The sequence below is a fragment of the Suricata suricatta genome, chromosome X, assembly GCF_006229205.1.
Source record: "Suricata suricatta isolate VVHF042 chromosome X, meerkat_22Aug2017_6uvM2_HiC, whole genome shotgun sequence".
Taxonomy (NCBI): Eukaryota; Metazoa; Chordata; class Mammalia; order Carnivora; family Herpestidae; genus Suricata; species Suricata suricatta.
This window is the reverse complement of record NC_043717.1, coordinates 10,167,216-10,192,697: the sequence shown is the minus strand read 5'-3', so window position 1 is coordinate 10,192,697 and position 25,482 is coordinate 10,167,216. Positions and strand designations below refer to the sequence as shown.

The following is a 25,482-nucleotide window of genomic DNA, read 5'->3' as shown; positions in this document are numbered from 1 at the left end:
GCATGTGATGTGTTTGCTGTAGATTTGGGGCTACATTCTTTCGCAACAAGATTGTGTGTGTGCTCACACGTGTGTGTGTGTTGAGTGTAGGGTCAGCACCTTGGCATGTATCTTAAATGTAGCACATCCGAGGCTTGATTGTGTTAAAACTTCCATTATATAAAAAAGACTGGCTATAAAAAATGTATCCCCTAAACTTTGAAATTTGTATTTCTGAAGCATTAGAGATATAAATTGTTAAATATCTTTAATAACAATACACGATGCATAGTCCTGATAATTCTACCTACTTCTAACCAAACATCACGTGTTTTAAAAATTTCTCTTGCATGATGGATAAAATATTATTGAATTTTAAGTAGTGAACACCTGACTAACGACTTTCTAAAGTGAAAGTGTATAAATAACTGCTTTCTAGAGGTGAGTGAACTTGGAAATTGGCATTCAGCAAGTGTCCCACAAATATAAAAGTGCTTCTTCGATCCTGTGTCCCATTCCTTCACACGATGGCTTCAATGCTCAGTCCCACTCACCATTGTAGTTTCTGCTATTGACCCAAAGCTGTTGATAAATATGTTGCAGGTAACATTTACAGGAGGCCCTGCAAGTTGAACAATAAATAGAAAATTTGACAGGTTGTGTTCATGGCATAATCAAGTCACGTTTTTCTCTTGCCAGAGGCATTGTAGCACTTACCATGGTGGTTTCTGTGACTGATCCAAAACTGTTGATAAAAATATTGCAAGTAACGTTTACTGGAGGACCTGCAGAATGCAATAAGAATATTGCAATAGACATTGAAGCAAAGATACAGCTCCATCAATATCTGTGCAAATGACTAGAAACGTAAACTAAAAATGATGGTGAGATTGCAAAAAACAAAAACAAAACAAAAAGCCAAAAACCAAAACCAAAAATGTTGTGCCCAGAAGTTCAGAGTGATAACATTCCCGCTAGTATTTCTAATGAGGACAGCTAGGCAGTAACTTACCCAGCAGAGTTTGGGACTCAGAAGATATAAGCGGGAGACTATTAAATGGAATTCATTGTCACTAGTTGCTATCAAAATCGCCTTTTGCGTGGGGGGCCTTTCTCTACCTCCTTTTCCCGACACCCTGTAAATCAGTGGATCTAATTTGATTCTCTTAATACCTTTGAATTTACCCCATTCATTCTTTATGTCCTTTGACCCCCAATAAAAATGATGTACAAAAATACAAAAGCAAAGAAAATTGGGCGTTTTTAAGAAATAAACACAGAAATGTCACTTAATGTCCAGATTGTAAAGCAAGGGCTATTAGTCCTAGATATGCTTTTAATAGAGAGCCCACGTTTTCTCCCAGAGACCCAAAGGCTAACTTTTTTTTCCTCTTGCCCTTGGTCTCCCCAACCCAAGCACTAATCAGGCCGTTTTCTGTTTAGTGTCTGAAATAAGATGACAACCAGTGTGTTCAGAGAGGGATGGTCACAGACTCTTTGCCCTTTGATGATAGATATCACTGTCTGATGATTTCCAGTTTCATGTTTTTCTGGGGGATGTGTTTATCGCCCTCACGTAGTTACCCCCTAATTCTGGGATAAGAACACACTTCCATGAGCGAGCTATTCACTTGCTGCTTTCCTTGGTGGAAAATTCTCTCTTTACTTGACAGAGTCTCAGTAACCTAGTGCAGGCTACACCCCAGTTGGCTCTGTACCCAACAAGCCTTCAGGTTCTAACTGACGAGTTTAGCTTGAGGCCTCCCTCTAAGGGTAGTGGCAATACAGCCATGGTGGCACTCTACCAGTGGGCTCTCCAGCCCTTTCCTATGAGAAAAGGAAACTTTGGCTAAACAGCAAATTTAAGTCTCCAGGCAAGACCTTTTAGTAAAAGAAATGTGTTAAGTTTTTTTTTTCTTTAACATAACTAACTTTTCTGTTCCCAATGGAAAATAATTGTTTATTTAAAAAAAATGTTTGTACATATGGAATCACAGACACCACATTAGGCACTATTACCAAAACATCTTTCAGCCTACATCTTTGAGATATTCCAAGTCTTTTAATTCATCCCTTCCCCCTCTTATTTCAGCATCTGCCAAAATGACTTCTTCCCCAGGGTCACTTTCTACTCTCCTGGATTTGTCTTTCTCATTTGGTTACTGGAAACAGAACAAAAATGAGTCTCTTCCTTGACCATAAAATTCTATTTGATAGCAAATATATTTCTCTGCTAATAAGAAATACATTTAGACAAGGCAGAAGCAAGTCATGAGGCATTGTATATGTTCACCTTTTTTTTCCTTCACAAAAAATATTTCATTTTAAATAACCCAATTCAGGATGGGAAACTTTCATGAATTTTTATATGCAAGACAGATAAGAAAATAAATAATGGGGGAAAGTAAAGAAACAGGAAAGAGAAATGTCATCTTAACAAAAGGAGTTCTAGAAGTCAAATATAGATTGTCTTCTACTGTACATCATCCTGGCCTCCCCAATTGGCCTCCCCAGTTGGCTTGCAAGCATTTAGGAGTCTGGCTCATGCCAACATATACTTATTTTTATCCTTCCAAGTAAATGGCAGTGTGAGTATATTACTAGAACTCAAAATATTATTTAAGCTACCACACATTGACACTGTGCTAAGCACATTTAAAAAATTATCTAGTTTTTAAAAAAAATTTTTAATGCTTATTCATTTTTTTTTTTGAGAGAAAGAGAGGGAGACAGAGCGCAAGTTGGGGAGGGGCAGAGAGGGAGGGAGACCTAGAATCTAAAGCCGGCTCTGAGCTGTTAGCAGAGTCTGATGGCAGGGAGGGGCTTGAACCCGCAAACTGAGAGATCATGACCTGAGCCAAAGTTGGCTTCTTAACTGACTGAGCCACCCAGGCGCCCCAAAAATTATCTAGTTTAATTTTCACAAAAGAGGAATTGTTTTACTCAGCCAGTAAATGTTTTCAGATGAGGAAACTGGGGGTTAGAAAGGTTAAGTAACTTGCTTAAAATCATGCCACAGTAAGTAGAAAAGCTGACACTCCATGCCCTATCATTCTGGTCCCAAACACCTAACCTGCCAGCCCCTTTGCTGCACCACGTTCCTTCCGCAATAACCTTGCTTCCCGCTGACCTGCCAACCATGGTGTTTGCCACTGGTTTGTATATTTCTGGGGTGATTTGATCCTTTAATTCTGACCTCTTTAATCTTGGGTATTGTTTCAAGTTTCATTGCATCTGGATATAAAATTTTGGAAAGAAGAAAAAGCAATTTTTTTGGATGCAGGATTAGCACATGCATATAAGAGCTGATACATATTAATTAAAACCCTGCTGAGGGCCAGTGAGTACTGTATTTCGTTCTTCAGTAACTAGGTGCTACCATGTCTCCCATTGTATAGATGAGAAAGCTGAGACACAGAGGTAATTAATTTTTCCAAGGTCACAGAGTTTGTAAGAGGCAGAAATTGCCTAACTTATGAACATTTAAAAAATTTTTTTTGTTAATGTTCATTTATTTTTGAGAGATAGCGCAAGCAGGGGAGGGGCAGAGAGAGAAGAAGACACAGAATCCGAAGCAGACTCCAGGCTCTGAGCTGTCAGCACAGAGCCTGATGTGGGGCTCAAACCCATGAACCGTGAGATCATGACCTGAGCCAAAGTTGGGTGCTTAACTGACTGAGCCACCCTGGTGCCCCAGGACACTTTTTTTTAACTGCAGGAGTAAAATGCCTGAGTCCACTGGAATTATCTTCATGATAAAAGCTACTGGGACTGGCCTGCAAGTTCTTTGGGTTATACAATTGTTTTTTACTTTTGTCATCCTGCTATGTATCAGGACAACCTTTCATCTGTATTTTAGCCCAATAATCCACTGAGGTGTTCTAATTAACAAGGACACATTCTTAGATGTGATAATCAGTGAATGAATATACTCTGTAAACTGTAGAAAGAAGTAGTTAACACTAGTTAACCTCACATAATTGGTTTTTCAGCAAACTTATGATATTCCAAAGTGAACTGGATGAGAATCCAATAGGAACAAGAATTGTGTAGACATCTCATCCTTCATATCACCGTTATCTGCTTCCTTCTTTCCAAACCTCATCCCTCTCTCCCATCTTCCATCTCCCCCTCCCTTTTTCCCTTGCTTTCTCATTCTCTTTCTTCCTTTTTTTTTTCCTTATTCTTTTTTTTAATTATTTGAGTGTAGTTGACACATAATGTTATATTAGTTTCAGGAATATAGCGTAGTGATTTGACAAGTTCAAACATGATGCTATGCTTACCACAAGTGTACCTAACAGCCATCACCATCCATTGTTATTACAGTATCATTGACTATATTCCTTACGCCATGCCTTTTATTCCCATGACCTATTCATTGCATAACTGGAAGTCTATGTCTCCCCCTCCCTTCACCCATTTTGCCTATTCTCCCACCCCCTCTGGCAGCCATCAGTCTGTGCTCTGTGTTTACAGGGCTGATTCTGCTTTTTCTTTGTTTATTCATTTTTTTTAAGATTCCACATATGAGTGAAATCATGTAATATTTGTCTTCTTCAGTCTGATTTATTTCACTGAGTATAATACCATCTAGGTCCATCCATGTTGTTGGAAATTGCACAGTCTCATCTTTTTATTGCTGCATAATATTCCAGTGTGTGTGTGTGTGTGTGTGTGTGTGTGTGTGTGTACGTGTGTGTACTACATCTTCCTTATCCATTCATCTGTTGACAGACTTTTAGGTTGGTCCTGTATCTTGGCTACTGTAAATGCTGCAATAAACGTAGGGTGCATACATCCTTTCACATTAATCTTTTTGTCTTCTTTGGATAAATATCCAGTAGTGGAATTATTGGATCTTATGGTAATTCTATTTTTAAGTTTTTGAAGAACTTTGGTATAGTGATTATATTAATTTGCATTCCTACCAATAGCATATGAGGGTTCCTTTTTTTCCACATCCTCGTCAACACTTGTTATTTCTTGTCTTTTTTATTTTAGTCATTCTCACTAATGTAAGGTAATATTTCATTGTGGTTTTGATATGCATTTCTCTGATGATTAATGATGTTGAGCATCTTTTCATGTGTCTGTTGGATGTCTGGATATCTTCTTTGGACAAATGTCTATCCAGGTCCTCTGACCATTTTTTAATTGGGTCGTTTGTTTTTATGGTGTTGAGTTGCATAAATTGTTTATATATTATGGATATTAACCCCTTATTGGACATATCATTTGGAAATATCTTCTCTCATTCCATAGGTTGTCTTTTTGTTTTATGATGGTTTCCTTCATTGTGCAAAACTTTTTATTTTGATGTGGTCCCAGTAGCTTATTTTTGCTTTTGTTTCTATTGCCTTAGGAGACATATCTAGGAAAATGTTGCTACAGCTAATGACAGAGAAATTACTACCTGTGTTTTCTTTTAGGGTTTTTATGATTTCAGCACTCACATTTAGGTCTTTAATCCATGGTGAGTCTATTTTTGCGTATGGTATTAGAAAGTGGTCCAGCTTCATTATTTTGCACGTAGCTGTCCAGTTTGCCCAGCACCATTTTCTGAAGAGACTACCTTTTCCTCATGGTATGTTCTTGCCTCCTTCATCATAGATGAATTGACCATATAAGTGTGGGTTTATTTCCGGGCTCTCTCCTGTTCCATTGATCTATGTATCTCTTTTTTGTGCCAGTACCATGCTATTTTGATTACCACAATTTTGTAACCCTAGATTGCCTTGTAATGTGGGATTGTGACACCTATACCTTTGTTTTTCTTTCTCAAGATCTCTGGCTATTTGGGGTCTTTTGTGGCTCCATATTTTAGTATTATTTGTTCTAGTTTTGTGGAAAATGTTGTTGATATTTTTATAGGGATTGTATTGAATTGTTTTTGCTTTCTTCTTATGAGAGACTGATCTTGCCAACTGAAGTTGACCAAATTGGCTGTAAGAGGGCGCAGGATCACAGTTAATAACGCATCCAACTGTTTCCTCCTCCGCTGCGTAGACTGCGGTGGGAAGCGGAACCAGATCAGCACTACCCGGGAGCCTGTTAGAAACGCAGCCTCTCCAGCCCCATTGCAGTCCTGACGAAGCAGTTCGCACTTCAACAAGGGAGATTCGTTCCTGCAGATCATTCTACCTCCCTTTCAAAATTAAGATCCCTTGTACTTTGTTTCAGTCTTTCAAGAATGTCAACTGTAGTCCATTAATAAAACTACTAAGGTTAGACAAGTTTGGAAAACACTGTTGAATAAAGTTAGGCCAAGTTTCTTTAAAGAGGTTTCTCCAAACTTGTGCAACCATTAACCACTATTTATTTCCAGAGTTATTCCATCACTTCAACCAGAAACTTTGTAACCATTAAGCAATAACTCCCGATTCTCCTCTCAACCCAGCCCTTGGTAACTTCTAATCTACTTCTGTCTGTTTATTCAAGATATTTCATGTAAGTGGAATCAAACAATATCTGTCCTTTGGATCTGGCTTCTTTTGCTTAGCATAATGTTTTCACTGTTCATCCATGTTGTAGCATGTATCAGAACTTCTTCCTTTTTATGACTAAATGATCATTGTACATATATACTGCATTTTGTTTATACATCTGCTAATAGAAACTTGGATTTTTTTTTCACCCTTTGGCTATTGTGAGTAATGCTGCAATGAAATATTTGAGTTCCTACTTTCAACTCTCATGGCTATATACCCAGGATTGGAATTAGGGGTCACATGCTAATTCTGTGTTTAACTTTTTAAGAAATTTTTTAACAGTTTATTTTCAAATTGGTTTCCATAATATACCCAGTGCTTCTCCCCACAAGTGCCCCCCACCATGACCATCACCCCTTCCCTCCCTCACTCTCCCCATACCGTTTTCTACAGTGGCTACACTTTTAAATTGCCGCAAGCAATGTTTGAGTATTCCAATTTCTCTATGTCTTCACCAATACTTGTTTTCCATATTTTGATTGTAGTCATTCTAGTAGGTGTGAGAGGTATCTTACTGTAGTTTTGATTTTCATTTCCCTAATAACTAATGACATTGAACATCTTTTCTTCTGATTATTGGCTATCATTTTGGAGAAAAGTCTATTCAAGTCCTTTGCCCATTTTTGTATTGGGTAGGTTTGTCTTTCTGTTGTCGAGTTGCATGAGTTCTTTATATATTAAGAGAGTTCTTTATATATTAAACCCCATCAGATATGTGATTTGCAAATAATTTCTCATAGTAGGCTTACTCTTCCTTGATAACATACTTTGAAACACAATAGTTTTTAGTTTTGATGAAATCCAATTTACCTATATTTTTCTTTTGTTGCCTTATGTTTTAGTGTCATCAAAAAAGATCAATGACCAAATCCATGGTCATGAAGATTGACCCCTATGTTTCCTTTTAAGTGTTTAATGGTTTCAGCTCTTACATGTAGGCTGTTGATTCATTTTGAGATAATGTTTGTATATGGTGTGAGATAGAGGTCCAACTTCATTCTTTTGCATTGTGGACATCTAGTTGTGTATTATACTAAGTAAAACAGGGCAGAGAAAGACAAATACAATATGAGTTCACTTATATGTGGAATCTCAAAAGAACAAAACAAATTAACAAGCAAACATCAGACTCTTCAATACAAACTGTTGAATTTGTTTTGCTAATATTTTTTTTAGGATTTCTGCATTTGTATTCATAGAGGATATTGGTCTGTGATTTCCTCATGGTGTCTTTGTCTGGCTTTGGTATGAGGATAATGTTGGCCTTATAGAATGAGTTTGGAAGTGTTCTTTTTTATTTCTCAGAAGGATTTGAGAAGAATTGGTGTTAATTTTTTTTAAAAATGTTTGGAGAATTCAGAAATCATCTGGTCCTGAATTTTTCTTTGTTGGTTAAGTTTTTGATCACTCATTCAATCTCTTTACTTGTTATAGGTCTGATGAGATTTTCTATTTCATCTTCAGTCAGTTTAGGTAATGTTTGTGTTTCTAGGTATTTGTAAATTTCATCTCAGTTATCTAATTTGCTTATAATCTTATAATTTTTTTAAATTTCTGCAAGGTCAATAGTAATGCCCCCACTTTTATTTCTGATTTTAGTTATTGGAGTTTTCTCTCTTTTTTCCTTGTCAGTCTACCTCAAGGGCTATAGTTTTTGACGATTTTTTAAAAGAACCAACTTTCGGTTTTTGTTGATTCTCTAATTGCTTTTCTATTTCCCCCCCATTCTAATCTTTATTATTTAATTTTTTGGAGAGCTTCAGGTTTAGTTTTCTCTTCTTTTTCTAGTTTTTCAGAATATAATATTAGGTTATTGATTTAAGATCTTTCTTCTTTTTTAATGCAGGCACTTATTTTATAAATTTCCCTTTGAGGACTGTCTTCACTGCATCCCATAAGTTTGTTTTCATTCATTTCGAATTTCCCTTGTGATTTCTTCTTTGACCTATTGGTTGTTTAAGAGTGTGTTAATTTCCAAATATTTGTGAATTTTCTGGTTTTCATTTTATTGTTGATTTTTACCTCATTCCACTATGGTTGGAAGAGATACTTTTTTATAATTTTAATTTTTTAAAATTCATTGACATTTATTTTGTGGTTCAATATATGGTCTATCCTGGAGACTGTTCCATGTGCACTTGAGAAGAATGTATATTCTACTGTGGAATATTCAGTGGGGCATTCTATGGATGTTTGTTAGGTCTAGTTGATTTATAATGTTTTTTCACATCCTTATTTTCCTTACTGAACTCTGTATGGATGCTCTATCCATTGTTGAAAATGGTGTATTAAAGTCTCCAAATGTTATTGTAGAAGTATTATTTCTCCCATCGCTTCTGTCAAGGTTTGCTTCATGTATTTGGGGGCTCTGTTATTTGGTATATATACTTTTAGAATTATTATATCATCTTGATGATTTGATCCTTTTTTCAATATGTAATGTAATTCTTTGTTTTAAGAGATTTTTACTAATATTATATTTTGTCTGATGTTAGTATAGCCTCCTCAGTTCTCTTTTGGTTATTGTTTGCATAGAATATCTTTTCCCATCTTTTCACTGTCAATCTACTTGTGTCTTTGGATCTAAAGTGAGTCTCTTGTAGATAGTATATAGTTACATCATATTTGATTTTATCCATTCTTATGGTCTATGTCTTTCCTTTGGAGAGTTTAGTTCATTTACATTAACAGTAATACTGATAAGGAATGACTTACATCTGCCATTTGGTATTTGATCTCTGTGTATCTTACAGCTTTTTTGTCTCTCATTTCCTTTACTACTACACTCTTTTGTGTTCCGTTGACTTTTTTGCAGTGAATTGTTTTGATTCCCTTTTATTTCTTTTTTTGTATACTTTTTAAACATTTTCTTTGTGGTTACCATGGGGAGGATATTTAACACTGTAAATTTATAGCAGTTTAGTTAGTATTGATACCAACTTAATTTCAATAGCACACAGAAACTCTACTCCTATACAGATATATCTTCCTCCCTTTATGTTATGTTGTCACAAATGACACCTTTATTTATTACGTGCCCAATAGCATAGATTAACAACTTTTAAATGCATTTGTCTCTTATATCCTTGAGGAATTAAAAAGTTGAGTTACAAACCAAAACCATCATAATACTTTTTTTATTTGCCTATGTATTTTTACCTTTAGCAGAAATTGTTATTTCTTCATTAGGTTTTGAGTTACTGTCTCGTGTCTCACAGCCATGTTCATCTGAAAATGTCTTTATTTCTTCTTCATTTGTGAAAGACAGTTCCGCTGGATAAAAGCTCCAAAGCTCTCGAGTATGTTGTTTTTTTCTTTCCTTCCAGCACGTAAAATATGTCATTCCATTGCCTTCTAGATAGACTCCAAGATTTCAATGGAAAAGTTGATCCTATTATTGGGGAATCCCATATATGTAATGGGTTTTCTCTTGCTGTTTTAAAAATCCTCTCATTGTCTTTGGCTTTCAACAGTTTGATTACAAATGTTCTCAGTGTGGGTCTCTTTGAGTTTTCCTATTTGGAGTTCATTGAGGTTTTTGGATTTGTAGACCTATGTTTTCATCAAATTTGGGGACCCATTATTTCTTTAAATATTCTATTAAATTTTCTTCCCACCTCTTCCTTTCCTCCTTTTTAAAATTTTTTTTTTATTTATTTTTGAGAGAGAGTGAGACAGATAGACAATGCGTTAGCAGGGAAGGGGCAGAGAGAGAGAGAGACACAGACTCTGAAGCAGTCTTCAGACTCTGAGCTGCCAGCACAGAGCCTGACATGGGGCTCGAACCCGCAAACCACGAGATCATGACCTGAGCCAAAGTCAGATGCTTAACTGACTGAACAATCCAGGTGCCCCGTCTTCTCCTTCTTGAACTCCCAGAACGTATATGATGGTCCGATTTTGGTATCCCATCAGTGCACTTGAGAAAAAATGTGTGTTCTGCTGTTGTTTGGTAGGTGGAGCATCTGTTCAGTTTTCTTCATTCTTTTTTCTTTATGCTCCTCAGACTAAGTAATTCAATTGTCCCATCTTCAAGTTTACTGATACTGAGTCTTTCTTTTTCCTGCTTAAATCTATTCTTGAAATTCTCTAGTGAGTTCTCCATTTCTGTTACTATACTTTTCAGCTCCAGAATTTGTTTCGTTCCTCTTTATAATTTCTCTTTATTGATAGTCTCATTTTATTCATACATCACTTTTCTGATTTCCTTTCATGCTTTTTTTTCCTTTAGGCTTTAAAGCATATTTAAGACAGCTATTTTAAAGGCTTTGTCTAGTAATGTCTGGACTTGCTCAGTGACAGTTTCTGTTCATTTATTTTGTTCCTTTGAATGGAACATAATTTCCTGTTACTTTATATGCTTTGTAATTTTTGTTGATAACTGGACATTTGAATATTATAATGTGATACCTCTGGAAATCAGATTCTCTCCCTTCCCCAGACTTTGGTGAATGTTTTGATTGTTGAAGCATATAGTAGGTCATCTGTTTACTGAGTTTTCCAAACTTTTTTTGCCACATGTGGCCATTGTGGCCTCTGTTCTTCAACTTGTGTTCAGCGAGGGTTTTGACAGAGATTTCCTTGTACACCAAGAGCTAACAAATCAGCAACCTACCAAACGAACAAACAAATGAAACACACCTTTCGCAGTCTGCAGATTGTCTCTGTGCTGGGGAGTTCCTTCAATACCTAGGCAGTCTTGAACTGAATCTATACATCAGCCCAAGGTGAAATTTTACGATATGCTCAGGTCTTTTCTAAGGATGCGTTTTGCCCTGAGAATACATGTTGCTTTCACAATTCCCCTGCATACATGGCTAATTTGAATTTCGTAGTTTCCCTAAGAAACTTTCATCAGCTTTTGCTCTCCGGCCTTAGATGGTCATTGTATGTTTCAACTGTAATCTTTTGCCCCAGGCATCTGAAGGTTTTTAGTGGGTTTTTTGTCCTGTTTGTGATCAATACTTGCTGTTTTTCCATCCTGAGTTCCACGTTAGGTGGACCAGAGATAGGCACTGTTATGGGCTGAACTGTGTTCGCCCCCTCCCCAAAATCATATGTGGAAGTACTAACCCCCCTTACCTCAGAATGTATCTGTATTTGGAAATGCCTTTAAAGAGGTAATTAAGGTTAAATGAGGTCATGAGGGTAGTCCTAATCTGATACAAATTGTGTCCTTATGAAACGAGGAGAAAAGAGACGCCAGAGATGTGTGTGCAGAGGAAAGACCATGTGAGGACAGAATGAGAAGGTGGCCATGTGCCAGCCAGGGAGGTAGTCCTCGGGAGACCAATCCTGCTGACCCCCAGCCTTAGACCTAGCACTTCCAGAACTGTGAGAAAGCGAGTCTCCATGGCGGAAGCCACCCAGTCTGTGATACCCTGTTGTGACAGCCCTAGCAAACTAATGCAAGTGCTTTGTATCAGTCCATCTGGTAGCACACATTGTTTAGAATAGACAGACAAAATAATTTGTGAATAATGTTTATTCTGCCCCTTCCAGAACAAGGACCAGGCTTCCACACTGAGAATGCAGGTTGTCACTAATTCAAAGCCAAAACCGTTGTTGGGGAGAGAGTGGGACAAGGGCAAATAAAAACACCACCAAACCTTCCTACTACTTGAACTTGGCTTTTTCTTACTTCAGCAGTCTCTTGGTTACTGCGAGCTTTTGACTGTTTTCTAGAGTTAACACTGACAAAGTTTGTGCTGGCAGTGTCTGCTTACTTTCTGACGTTTCTGTGGCGGAACAAGAGCTTGGCGCTGCCTACTCTGCCATTTTGTTGCCGTCGGCCTCTTCCTCCCCAAAACATTAATAAATTCTTGTGCATTACGGTGCTCCTGAAGGAGAACGTAGTGTGTGTTGTTGTTTTCCAAATTTATTTGCCCATAGGAGATTTTTTTGTTTTTTAAGTAGACTGTCCTTTTAGTGAAGCATATTTCAAACATAGTTCTGAAAATGCCAATCCACAGTTTTCTTTTATTAATTCAATTAACAATTTCTGGTTGAACAACAAATATGTTAGGTGATAATAAGAAAACTCTGACTTAAACTAAAGGCAATCATAGGGCTGTAATAAAACTCTGTGCTTCTGCCAAGGAGGGTCAGTTTTGGGGTGGCTGCAAGGTAAGCTCATGGGATAGAGAGATAATGGCGGAGGAGCAAAGAATCAGTAAAGATCAACATAATCTTTCTTGGTTTCTTGTCTAAGACAAAATTTTTTTCAAATGTTTATTTATTTTTCCGAGAGAGAGAGAGAGAGAGAGAGAGAGAGAGAGAATGGGGGAGGTACAGAGATAAATGGGGGCAGAGGATCTGAAGCGGGCTCTGCCCTGACAGCAGAAAGCCCAATGCAGGGCTCAAACCCACAAACTATGACATCATGACCTGAGCCCAAGTTGAATGCTCAACTTACTGAGCCACTCAGGTGCCCTGTCTAAGATTAAATGTATGTAATGATACTGTAGTCTAGAGCTATAACTCAGGGATACAAGTGAAAAACTCTGCTTGTAATCAGTTTTGATAAATGTATTAATTCCTGGATGAGTTCTCCTGAAAACTCAGTGCCCTGGATTATGGGTCAGCAACTTTTTTTTTGTAAAAGCCTGATAGTAAATATTTTAGGCTCTGTGGACCACAAAGTCTCTGTCACCCCTACTCAGTTCTGCCTTCGTAGTACAAGCAGCCATAGCCGGTATGTAAACAAATGGGTGTGGCTGTGTTCCAGCAAAACTTCATTGACACAAGTAGTGGATTAGACTTGGCCCGTGCATTGGCCAAGTTTGCTGAGCCCTACTCTGTTTTCAGAGTGGGAGGTTAGTGAGCAACAGAAATTGTTCTGGAATTCCATGGTCTTTCCATAACGATGTCCTTTGGGCCAGCTGCACTCACTAAACCATTAAGTTTGTGTTAGTACTATGTTATTCCAAGAGCGAGGAGGCAGTATGGAAGTAATACAGGGCTAGGCCAGATAAGGACAACAAATACTTCGTGCATTTGACTCAGTCATTATATTTAATATATTCTGTATCTTGCATATTTAAAACCTAGAGCCAATTTTTATAACTTCTACCATGGTAATGAAAATTTTGTCTATGATTCATAGTGACTATATTAATACAAACCTACATCTATCTATCTATCTATCTATCATCTCTCTCTCTCTCTCTCTCTCTCTCTCTCTCTGCTCCTCCCACTCTCTCTGTCTCTCTCAAAATAAATAAATAAACTTTACAAAAAAGATTCATGATGGATTCTATTTAAAAATAAGCAGCAGAGACAAATATTGTATAATATCATTTGTTTGTAGAAACTAAAAAGCCAAACTCACAGGAGCAGAGAGTAGAGTGATAGTTACCAGCGGCTCTGGGTAAGAGAAATGGGGAGATGTTGGTCAAAAGATACAAACTTCCAGTTATAAGATGAATAAACTCTAGGGATATAATGCACAGCATGTGACTATAGTTAACAATACTTTATTATATATTTAAAAGTTGCTAAGTGAGTAGCTCATAAATGTTCTCACCACAGAAAAGAAAGTGTGGTTATGTGATATGATGGAGGTATTAACTCACACCACGTGGTAATCATTTTGCAATATTAACACTACAACAGTAATCATGTTGCAATATATAAATGTATAAAACAATGCATTGTACACCTTAAACTTACACAATGTTATATGTCAATTGTATCTCAAGTTGGAAAAAAATTAACCAAGGCTGCAGCAAATATCTTAAAAATAAATGTTAGGAAAGAATAGGAGATTTTGTATAATACCAAAACAAGTAGTCACCATTCGTTAGGTTTGCCCCAAGTATGTTATTTTCTAACATCATTTTAAGGAAAAAGGTTTAAGAGCAGAGGGCAGTCTTTGAGTTCCAAGATGAAACTGTTACTTTTTTTCTCTCTTGTCACCAATAGGGAAGAGTAAGATTTTCATTTTACATTTTATTCTTAGTAAATAATTTAATGTTTCATTAGCTACCACAGTTACTTTAGTGTAGGACCCTTGGATGGGAATGGAATACTAAATGTATGTGCTTGGTTTATACAGAAAATAAGTTTATTTTGGAATAAGATTTTTGTCTAGCAGAAAGATTCTTGCCTTTGGTTCAAGAGATAAAAAGGGAAAATAAAGCACACAGAGGAAGCAAGAAGATGTATAGCTAAGGGTCAGAGCCTTGCTATTTGAACATGGAGAAGCAGTGTTCCTTATGATGGCTTCCCGTGTTGCATGGTACTTTGATTCTCATGAAAGAGAGAGCCTTGGAGGATGGGAGGATGGTAAGGGGAAGGGATGGCTTTTCAAGGTGGTCCTCCTTTTATGAGCGGTGATTTGAGGCAACTAATCTGAAAGAATGGAGAAGGCTTTTTAAAATGTCATGCTTGTAATTATAAATGACCACATAGACTAACTAACCCATTGCATTATTTTAATCTTGATAACTTATCATGAATAAATTACATACTGTTGATTTTTCAATTCAACATGTGGTCAAAATGGTTTTACCAGTAGTCCTACTACATTTCATTTGTTTGCTGGCATCCAGGTATGTGCAGAGGGCAAAATATTTAGAGAAATAAAAAAGTTGGGCATTTCCTGACTGCCGCAGCTTATGAGACAGTCCAGCAAACCATTTGCTTTGGGCCAGCCATGTTGATAAAATGATGAAATTGCCAGACACTGCAATTAATTAGCACCTAAGGTAGCTTAAATATAGGGGATCAAATGGAAGCTTCTGTGAGTCCTTCCCATTAATGGCTACCAGGTGTTGACTGCTGTCACACAAGGTTGAGTGAATGGACAGATGTGCACACAGCTCAGATCCATGTCAGTGGGCTTCGAGAATGTCGGCAAGTTTCTATTTTTGCGTGCTGTGGCTATCTCTATGATTTGAAGACAAGGGATGAAATGGGAGCCATTATCTCATAGAGGGTGATTAATTTTTAAACAGAAAGTATGTGCTATTGATAATTACACAGAAACACCAGGCATAAACCAGGAATGTTCTGAGGAAACCTGGACTTTGGGTCATACTACTCCGATACTTTTGATGTATGGTGACCACCAGTCTATCTTGTTTTTCCTACTAAGTGGCTCTGTGAACTTTAAACAGTACAGAAATTCTTTGAGTCTGTTGTATATTCTGTGGAATGGGGATAATGATGCTTGCTTAAGAAAGGGTGCTGTATTTTGTCAAATGCTTTTTCTGCATCTATTGACAGGATCATATGGTTTTTTTCCCTTTTGTTAATGTGATGGATCACATTGATGGATTTGCGAATATTCAACCAGCCCTGTAACCCAGGAATGAATCCCACTTGATCATGATGGATAATTCTTTTTATGTGCTGTTGGATTCGATTTGCTAGTATCTTGTTGAGTATTTTTGCATCTGTATTCATTAAGGGTATTGGTCTGCAGTTCTCTTTTTTGGCTGGGTCTTTGTCTGGTTTGGGTATCAAGGTGATGCTGGCTTCGTAGAATGAGTTTGGAAGTTTTCCTTCTATTTCTATTTTTTGGAATAGTTCGAGAAGAATGGGTATAAGCTCTGCTTAAATGTCTGGTAGAATTCCCCTGGGAAGCCGTCTGGCCATCCAGGCCAATCTCAACAAACTAGAAAAAGTGCAAATACAAATGATGCTTGCTTAAATGTTAATATGGGAATTGGTAGTAATGTATGGAAGATGTATAATAGTTGCTCCAATCAATTATTGTTTATTTATAACAATACTAGTAGTATTATTATCATTATTACAAGTTCATTGGATTGTCAAAGTATGCCTATTCAGGAGGTGTGTCATTAGACCCATTTTAATATAGAGTAAACTAAAATGTTGAGACTACAACTTAGATCTTCTGACATTTTTCTGGGCACATCTTTACCAAAATAATGTCCATCTCTTCCAGTTTTCTTTCACTGCTCTCTGTAAGCTCTGTTTTTTTCCCCAGCTCTATACAACTTTTTAGCAGGACCCAGCAACCTTTTATAACTTTCTTTCTTCCAGGAGTTATGCATAAACGTTCTCTTTGTTTGAACAAGCACATAGCACTGTGGGTTTGAGATCATTGCTGCCAATTTCTTTATTTGATCTAAGGTTTCTCCATCTTGGGATTATTGGCACTTGGGGCCAGATCATTCTGTGTTGTGGGAGCTCGTCCTGTGCATTGTGGGATGTTGAGCAGCACCCTTGGTCTGTACTTACTAGATGCCAGTTGCTGCTCACCCTTCATGGTCCCTATTGTAACAAGGAAAAACATGTCCATGCACTGCCCAGTGTCCCCTGGGAGCCCTTTATAATAATGAAATGCAATTTAATGAAGTGAGCTTCAGATTATTCTGCTTAGCCAAACACATGTTAGGGTCATATTAAAATATTTTTGGTCATGTGACTTTCTCAGAAACACTCTCATGAAACTTCTACTCCTTTGTTAGGTTCAGAAAATTAAATTTGGTGGCTCCTTGCAGGAATTTACTGAATTTGGCACATTTCCATTCTATAAATCTTCAGTCATTTATTAAATCAGCAGACATTTATTGCACACCCATTATGTACCTGGTATATACTTGGTTTTCTACTATTATCATTTACTATTAGATGGGGAATTGTGGGACTAAATATAAGAAAAGCAGGCATTAAGGACAAGTCAGAAACTATTTGCTGAAAAGCCCTTGAGTCATCCTGCAAGAAATGTCAGATGGAACAAAAAGTGTGCGCCTAACCAAGCATCACAGAGAGGGCATTTTTGTTAAACCTCTTCCTAATCCAAGTGAACTGATGTGTTTTTGTTCACTGTAGGATGATAGTAACCTTAAAGTGAACAGTTCTTGTTCTAAAAGATTTAGGGCACTTTGCTTATGGTGACAAGGTTCATTTACTATTTTAATTTATTGCGGACACTGGATAGAGACCTTCACTTGGGAGTAATTTGTAAGTGTAATCTACATGTATTTCTATTTATGCCATAATAAAATGTCATCAGATGGAGAATTGCTGAAAAACATGAGATTCATGCTATCTTGGGATTAGGGTGGATGATAAATAAAGGCCTATTTAGCCTTAGAAGAAGACAATTTTAAATGCCATTTGAAATTAGCTTTGAAATGAAGAGACCTGAGAATTTCTCATGAACCCAAATGATATTTCCATTGATTTTAGGAGGTAACAAAAATAGAATTAAAGACAACTTTCTCTCATGTTAATTGAATCTTTACTACTTTGCAAAATGAATAGCAAGTTCATCAACTTATTAGGTCTTGACAAATTGAAAATAGATTTTTTTGCATTAATAATTTTAAAAGAAGGAACTATGTTGCATTTAAGTTTATAATAATGGAATCCATAGGTGTGATCTACCCACATATACATACATGTTCCCGTGTTCAAATCTTCTTATGATTCAAAGTCTAGTTCAAATGATATCTGCTCAGTGAATTTTTCCATGATTCTCCCCACTTGAATATCATCTTTCATGGCATTTCCATAGCCCCGTAACCCTTATGATGTTATATTCTGGTCAAATTTTCATGTGTTCTAATCATTTCTAGTATGCTCTGGAAAGGATGTGGTTCATGTTTGATTCATTATAATGTTTCCCGAAGCATTTAGTACAGGACTGAGCACATAGTAAGCATTCAATAAATGCTCAATGAATGTTACTGATCAGAATATAAGCCTTTTTGTGCAAGGAAATGCCAGTGACATCCCAAGAAATCTGTGCATTTCTATTTCATTTCAGATCAGCTTTCAGTACGAGACATTTTAACTCCATCACTTGGCTTCCATCCATTCAGCTTCAAAGGGTATTTTATTCAAAAGTTTGCTCATTTAAATCAATCATCTTATCTCACTCTGTGAAATCAGAAGCGAATTCTGTTTGCTCTATTTCCAGAACTCTCAGCAGAATGAGAAAATTATGACAAAAGCTTGATAGTCACCAATGAGCAGCATTGCAACATGGCCATTCAAAACTAGTAATGAGCTGCCTTGTCTGAGGTGGGCATTGGGCAACTTCCTGACTATTTCTCTGCCTCCTGACATCATCTCTCACTAGTGCAGCATGAAATAATGGGGGGAGGATCATAAACTTTGGAGCTAGAAGAAATGGATTTAAATCCTGGCTTTGCTACGTACTATTTATGTGACCTTCCATGAGCTATTGAATCACTCTGAGCTCCTCGTCTATAAAAAAAGAAATATCTTCATCTGACTCTTGGGTCCATTGTGGGGACGAAATGTGACTGTGTGTGTAAAATGCCACCTATTTCTTTTCCCTTACCACCTCCTTCCCCTATCAAGGAAGGATCTTCTGCCTGAACCTTGAGATTTTTCTCTTTATTTAACAACTAGATGTGCTTTTTCTCAAGCGCCATATCTCTGTTCTACATTTAAATGCTCATCCCTACTCATAGTATTAAGAAAAAGACCTAGATTTTAACAGTATAAACAGGCCATAGGGGAAAAAAGTATATATATATATGTATGTATGAAACATGAGGTGGGCGGGGGGAATGTGCTTCAGTGGAAACTCTGCATTGCCAATAGGACACCCTTTCATGTTATCTGTTTCTGATTCCAAAGGAGCTATTTTACAATTCTATAAATTGCATAACTGATAGCAATGTATCTTTTGCTTAGAGACATGTAAATTCTGTCCTGTTCTGTCCTGTAGAAGTTCAAGTGCCTGCCCTCCCCCACTGTGGAAGAAAGTAGTTTTGCTGCCATTTGCACATTCATTTCAATATTCTTGATCTATAAATGTGTCTGTTCTTTGGATTTTCTTTTCAGCAGGTTATACCATCTGGTTCCCTCATTGATTAATGAGTTAAATAAAATCTTTAACATGTATTCGTTTTGTATCTGGATGAGCATCATGGTTTTGCATTTATAAAAAGTTATTTTTTAATGCAAGGCTTAAAAAAAGAAATTATTACCCTTTGGAAGCATTAGACTCAGAACTGGGCTTTGGAAGCTTGGAGACCTAAATTCTGGTCAAGGCCATTGCACTGCTGGGCAACCCAGCTCTTGCTGTTTGGCTGCCGGAAGAAATCTTAGAGCACTATGCCTGCCAATATATAGTACCTAAGTTCTCATTTCCCTCCTCTGTTCCTCTGTGGCTTCCACAAATAAGGGACTGTTTTCTCATTAGGCATTCTGCACCATTTCTCCGAGGGTAGGAAGGTCACCATTGTACTGTTAGGAAACAGAGGTTTTCTATGTCAGCAAGAGATCTAAAAATAGAAGCCAGAGTTCCTGACATGCACTCTTCTCTACTAACAACTAGGACAGCCGCTTCACTATCACAGAGGGAAACCCTGAAATCATGATATTTGTGTTGTGTTTACATGTGCTCAAATTTGACTAATAGACCCCTGGCACTTATGTAGCATAGTGCTTCCATATCTTTTATCTCAGGCTACACTCTGTATCTTTGTAATTCAGTTTAATTAAAAGGACATTCATTGGACTTCTGTATATTGGGTGATGACTTTGTTTGGATTATTCTTGAGTCAAGGACCCCGGTGAAAGTAGTTTATTACAGAGATGAATGACATGCCAGTTAGGAGCTGGGGAAGAGAGACAGGGTAGGGAAGGAGACTAAGAAAAGGTACTTTAGCAAGTTCATTACTCTTTGAGGGCAAATGGAGTTTTATTCCATGAGCAACTCTGGAAGGCACCCTCTTTTGAGCTATACTGCCCAGGGGAAGAAGGAACTGAGGTATTTTACATCAATTCCCATCAGTCATTGAATGAGAGCATTCTCAGGGGGAATTAAATCATCTTGATTTCTCGTCTGCCATAAGGGTAAGCAAAGTGGCTTAGGTCGGAGAAAGCCTTCAAGCAAAGAAATCCAACTGTTGGCATTTGGAAATCCCATGGAACATTGAAGAGATCAGGGATTGGGGATATTGTCTGGGTGCTTATAGTGGTGCCTGTAAGGTGCTGGGAATAGCAAAATGTACTCGATCCTTGCATTCAGTAAACTCACAACCTGTCATGGCACAAAGTGAAGGGGAACCTGGGTGGCTTAGTCTGTTAAGTGTCTGACTTCAGCTCAGGTCATGATCTCACGGTTCATGAGTTTGAGCCCTATGTTGGGCTCTGTGCAGACAGCGCAAAGCCTGGAGTCTGCTTTGGATTCTGTGTCTCCCTCTCTCTCTCTGCCCCTCCCCGCCCCTCACTTTCTCTCTCTCTCTCCCTCTCTTTCTCTCAAAAATAAATAAAGATTTAAAAAGATTTTAAAGATGTAAATTAGACTAACTGTAATATAATGTGATAGTAAGACTAACATTGTAAGGGAAAGTGGCAGAGAAGGCAATGAATAGTGCATGGGAGAGGAGAAAGGGAAAGGAGAGGAGAGATTCCATGTAGGGAGGCTGATGTATTTCTTTACATGCAGGATGGAAAGATATGGCTCTTGTATAAATGTACATATTATTAGCCAATGCAGAATCAGAAATCTAAGGTTGACCCTGCATTATTGCTCTTTTTTATTGCATATCCTCCATGACATTCAAAGGCCTCCAAGTTTTGCATTGTTTGATTTTTTTTTAATTGTGGAGAAACGTTTCTATGTCTGGATTTTATTATTATCTGTTTCCACCTCCACCCCACTGTGATAGGATCTCAAATACTAAGCTAAGTGGAGCTGTCCCTCTAGGAATGAAGCAGTGAAGTGGCCTCCTTTCATTCACCACAATTGAGTTCACATTTGAAGTGGACGATGTCATTCTCCCATTAGACATCATGTGAGCTCGTGACAACAAGCAGGAACCTCACTTTGGGACTGTGACACAGAATCTGAAGACATGAGAATCTGGCCGCTTTGCTAAAGAAATACAATGGAGTTTGTGCTCTTAATCCTTTCACACTAGAGACAAGATTTGTTGAAGCTTTTAATGGGCTCTAGTTTTGTGTGTTGTGCCAAACGCAATATAACAGTGTTGTAGAAAAGAATCCTTCGATAAGAAATGGCCCCATTCCCAAACTCTCAGGTAATAGAGGTAGAAAGTCCCTCAAGTGAAAAAGCAAGAATGAGGATTCTTTCTGGGGACTACACCGAGTTCATGCAAACCACTTCACAAGTTCCCTTCCAGGCAGACACGTCACAAACCCAGACACTGGTAGTCTGCGTAGGCTGCCATTAGAGCGGGGTGGTGGGTAGGCATGTGGGCTCCAGCACCACACAGCCAGAATGTTACCAGCTGCTCTGCCTCTCACAGCTGTGCCAGCTGTAAGGATTCTGAACGTTAGCTTCTGGATCTGGAAGACGGGAATTGATAACAGTAGTATTTCTCAGTTTTGTAGGGAATCCATGAGATCCTGCAGGCAGCACGCTTACCACGGTGCCTGACATGTCATGAGGCACACATGGTCTCTGTAAACCCCACCTACAGTTCCAGACCTCGTTCATTTTCCGCCTCTTCCTTGTGCTTCAGCCATCATGAACTCCCTTATTCACAATTCTAAGTTTCCATGACATAATTCCATACATAGCTGCGTGTTTATATAGAGAAGAATTGGCTAGTGTAGCTCAGACTTGTTTTATGTCTCTCTATTTCATTTGTTCGCCAAGATGGCACATTTCTAAAGAACCATTACTGTCCTGTTACTGCTTTCAGTAAGTCCCTGGAGTACCTATAAGCTAGGCACATCATAAGTGTTTCTCCCAAAGACTTTGTGATTAATTTTGACCTTGCTACAAAGTACACTTGACTTTGTACATAAGCAGTCAGTGCTCCTTCTGCCTAAGAAGAGACCACATACATTATTTCAGAGAGCAGTCTCCTTAGTTGTTAAAGAACACTACTCCAGCAAGTGACACATAAAACCTTCCTTCCCCTGTTATTTTTGCAGGCTTGGGCTCATCATCTCTGTTGAAAAGTTATACTAAAGAGAATCACATTGCAGACTTCAGGTCCTGGACTTAGCATTTGTTCCTACTATGTCCAAATGATTGAGATTATTAAATGAAAACATTCCCAGAGCCCAAAGAATGAACTGCACTAGAAAGTAGGCTATCAGACTACAGAAAATGCCAGATGCTTGTGGTATGTCATAGTCAGCATTTTTCTGGGATATATTGAAATACATCACAAATTTGCACTGAAAGAAGATGTAAACACATGACTACAAAATGACATTAGTCAGAGACAAAATCACAGAGCGTGTAACCTGCAAAGCAGTGACTGCATCTCTTCCCCTTTCCTCAGCCACCAACTGCCTCCCCACCCCCACGAGCTGCCAGCCGGCTCCAATGTATTCCAAGCAGAAAGCTGCTGGTTGATTGGAGAGAAATCAGTTTTGCTCATTCATTTCATTATTCTTCAAATATTTATGAAGGATTAATAATGTGCTCGAATCTGAAGATACAAAGTTGAATAATAAACAGATTCTGAGGCACATGCTTCAAAGGCTCTTGCAGGCCTCAGCATGGCTCTGCAGTTAAGAAATGGATACAGGTCTAACTCATGAACTTGGTGGACAACAGTACTAATGTTCTAGGCCTTTACTATCCCACTAATGGGCATAAGATGGACTCACGCCACACTACCTGGGATGGAAAGTTAACGCTGCACCCTTTCTAGCCATGTGATTATGAGCAACCACTATGCTCTATTTTTTCAGTTTCTTTATCTGTAAAATAGGGATGATAGTAACATGTATCTACTTCTTTATAAGGAAATTGAAGGATTAAATGAATGAATATGCAATGTGCTTACAGGAATGCTTGACACATGGTAAGGACTCAACATTAATATTTTTATTATTAACCCTTTCTGGGCCTCTACAGTGAGAATGGTGTGAAATATATGGATAGATGCAGTAAGGAATAAAGGGTTGGCTGAGAAGGTAAATGATGACTATCTTGGACACTGAGCTCCTTTAGTTCTGAGTATTGCACATATTACCTTCTGGCTTTATCTTGTAGGTCTTATGTTTAAAATATATTTTAGGGGCACCTGGGTGGCTCAGTCTGTTGAGCATCCAACTCTTGATTTTGGCTCAGGTCATGATCCCATGGTCATGGGACTGAACCTAGTGTTCAGTTCACACTAAGCATGGAGCCTGCTTGAGATTCTTCCTCCCCTCCCCCTCTGCCCATCCCCTGTTTATGCGTGCTCTCTCTCTCTCTCTCGCTCTCGCTCTCTCTAATAAAATAAATAAATATGCATATAAAATCTCCCTACTCAGTAAGCCTACTGATAAGTGTATTTTTAGTAGAAAAATCTGTTTTTATGATGTACTTAAATTTTACAAATGCTTCCTGAATGGCTGGATGGACCATCCTGATAGTAAACAGGGCCATCAAGTCAAAACATCAAGAGCCTGGTACTCTTTTCCAGTTTAATGGTGACTCTATTCAGGAGCAGCCCATGCTGGTGGCAGTGACCCTTCTGTGGGAGGTGATAGAGTACTACTTCACCAAGAAAATACAGGCCATTGGATGTGAACTCAGCCTGACTTCCATCCTGTCTACTCATAAAACTTACTATCAGAGTAAGGAAGTGATATTTCTCCTGAGTACAAGGGTAATCTCTCCATCTATCTTTATGACATTGCTCCTTTATGTCCCTTCCAGAACTCTGCTTCATCAGTTATCTTCTGTCTCTCTTGCATTTTCAATCTACCTTTCCCTTATTTCATAAATGCATTCTTTTAATCTTAATATAAAAACTAAACTAAACTAAATCCTTCCTTCTCTCAAACTCTGTAAGCTAATATCTGATCTCCCTTTTTCTCCCTGACATTAGTCTTTTTTTGTATACATTTTTAAAGTTTTTATTTATTTATTTTTGAGGGGGGGGAGGGAGATAGAGAGAGAGAGAGAGAGAGAGAGAGGTCATGAGCATGGTAGGGTCAGAGAGAGAGAGGAAGAGAGAGAAAATCCCAAGCATGCTCCACACTGTCAGCATGGAGCCTGATGCAGGACTCAAACCCATTAACTGTGAGATTAGGACTTGGGCCAAAATCAAATAACCGACTGAGCCACCCAGGCACCCCATCCCTGGCATTACTCCTTTAAATGAAAAGTTTATACATTCACTTTTTTCCCCTTTGTAAAATCTCATTCACTCTACAACCAGATACAATCTAAGCTTTTGTCACCCTGTTCTGGAGAAATTGCCCTTGCTAAGGTCAGAAATGTCCCACTGACAAAATCCAGTGGTCTATTTCCTTGCATCTTTCTACTCAACATTCCTGCTGCACTTGGCATGATTGATTTCCTCATCCACAAACCTCTCTTTTCCTTTAACATCAATGACCACATCTTTTCCTGCTTCTTTTCCAGATTTTCTAACCACTCCTTCTCAGTACTCTTTTTTGAGTCCTCTTCTCTTCCCCCTACTCCCTCAATGGTCATGTACATGGACGTCCTATCCTTAGTCCTGTTCTCTATTCTTTCTACACTTCTGCCTGAGTGATCTTAGTTGGTACTATCACATTCTGATGACTCCCATTCTTACATTTCAAGCCCTGACATCTCTTCTTGGTTTCAAATTAACATTCCCAACTGCAGGTTAGACCTCTCTGTGTGGATTTGTAGTAGTCATCTCAAAAACATACCCAAAGCTGAACTTACTATTTTCCTCCTTCAGCATCTTCTTCCTCTTAAATCTCCTCTTTGGGTAAACAAAATCACTGTCTGCTCAATTGCCTATACTGGAACCTTGAGTCAAGCACTGCTCTTTCTGTTGTACCCTCCATATCTTGTCTAATGCAATTTGGCCTTAAATTTATTTTGTTAATCTGGCTCCTGCTCTCTTAAGCCCATTGCCACTGCCTAAGCCTAAAGCTTCACTATTTCTCTCTTGTGGGTGATTGTCATGGCACCCTGACCCCCCACCATTCTAACGTATTATTTGAACAGTATTTTGAGTTATCTTCTTCGAAACCACATTTAATTATGCCCCTTCTCTGTTTAAAAACCTTCCTGTTTTGCCCCTTCCTGATCGCCTTCCTGTTACCAATGGTTAAATTTCAATGCGTTAATAATCTCCTTAAC

At 38.1% G+C, this 25,482-nt stretch overlaps 1 protein-coding gene across 1 annotated transcript in view; it reads right to left on the bottom strand.

Annotated features, from left to right (window-relative positions):
- GLRA2 (glycine receptor alpha 2) overlaps positions 1–25,482 on the bottom strand; it is a 171,496-nt gene that overhangs the window by 127,839 nt on the left and 18,175 nt on the right. The window contains exon 3 of the mRNA XM_029931013.1: positions 534–601. Within this exon, the coding sequence (XP_029786873.1) occupies positions 534–601 (68 nt within the window). The remainder of the gene's footprint in view (positions 1–533; positions 602–25,482) is intronic.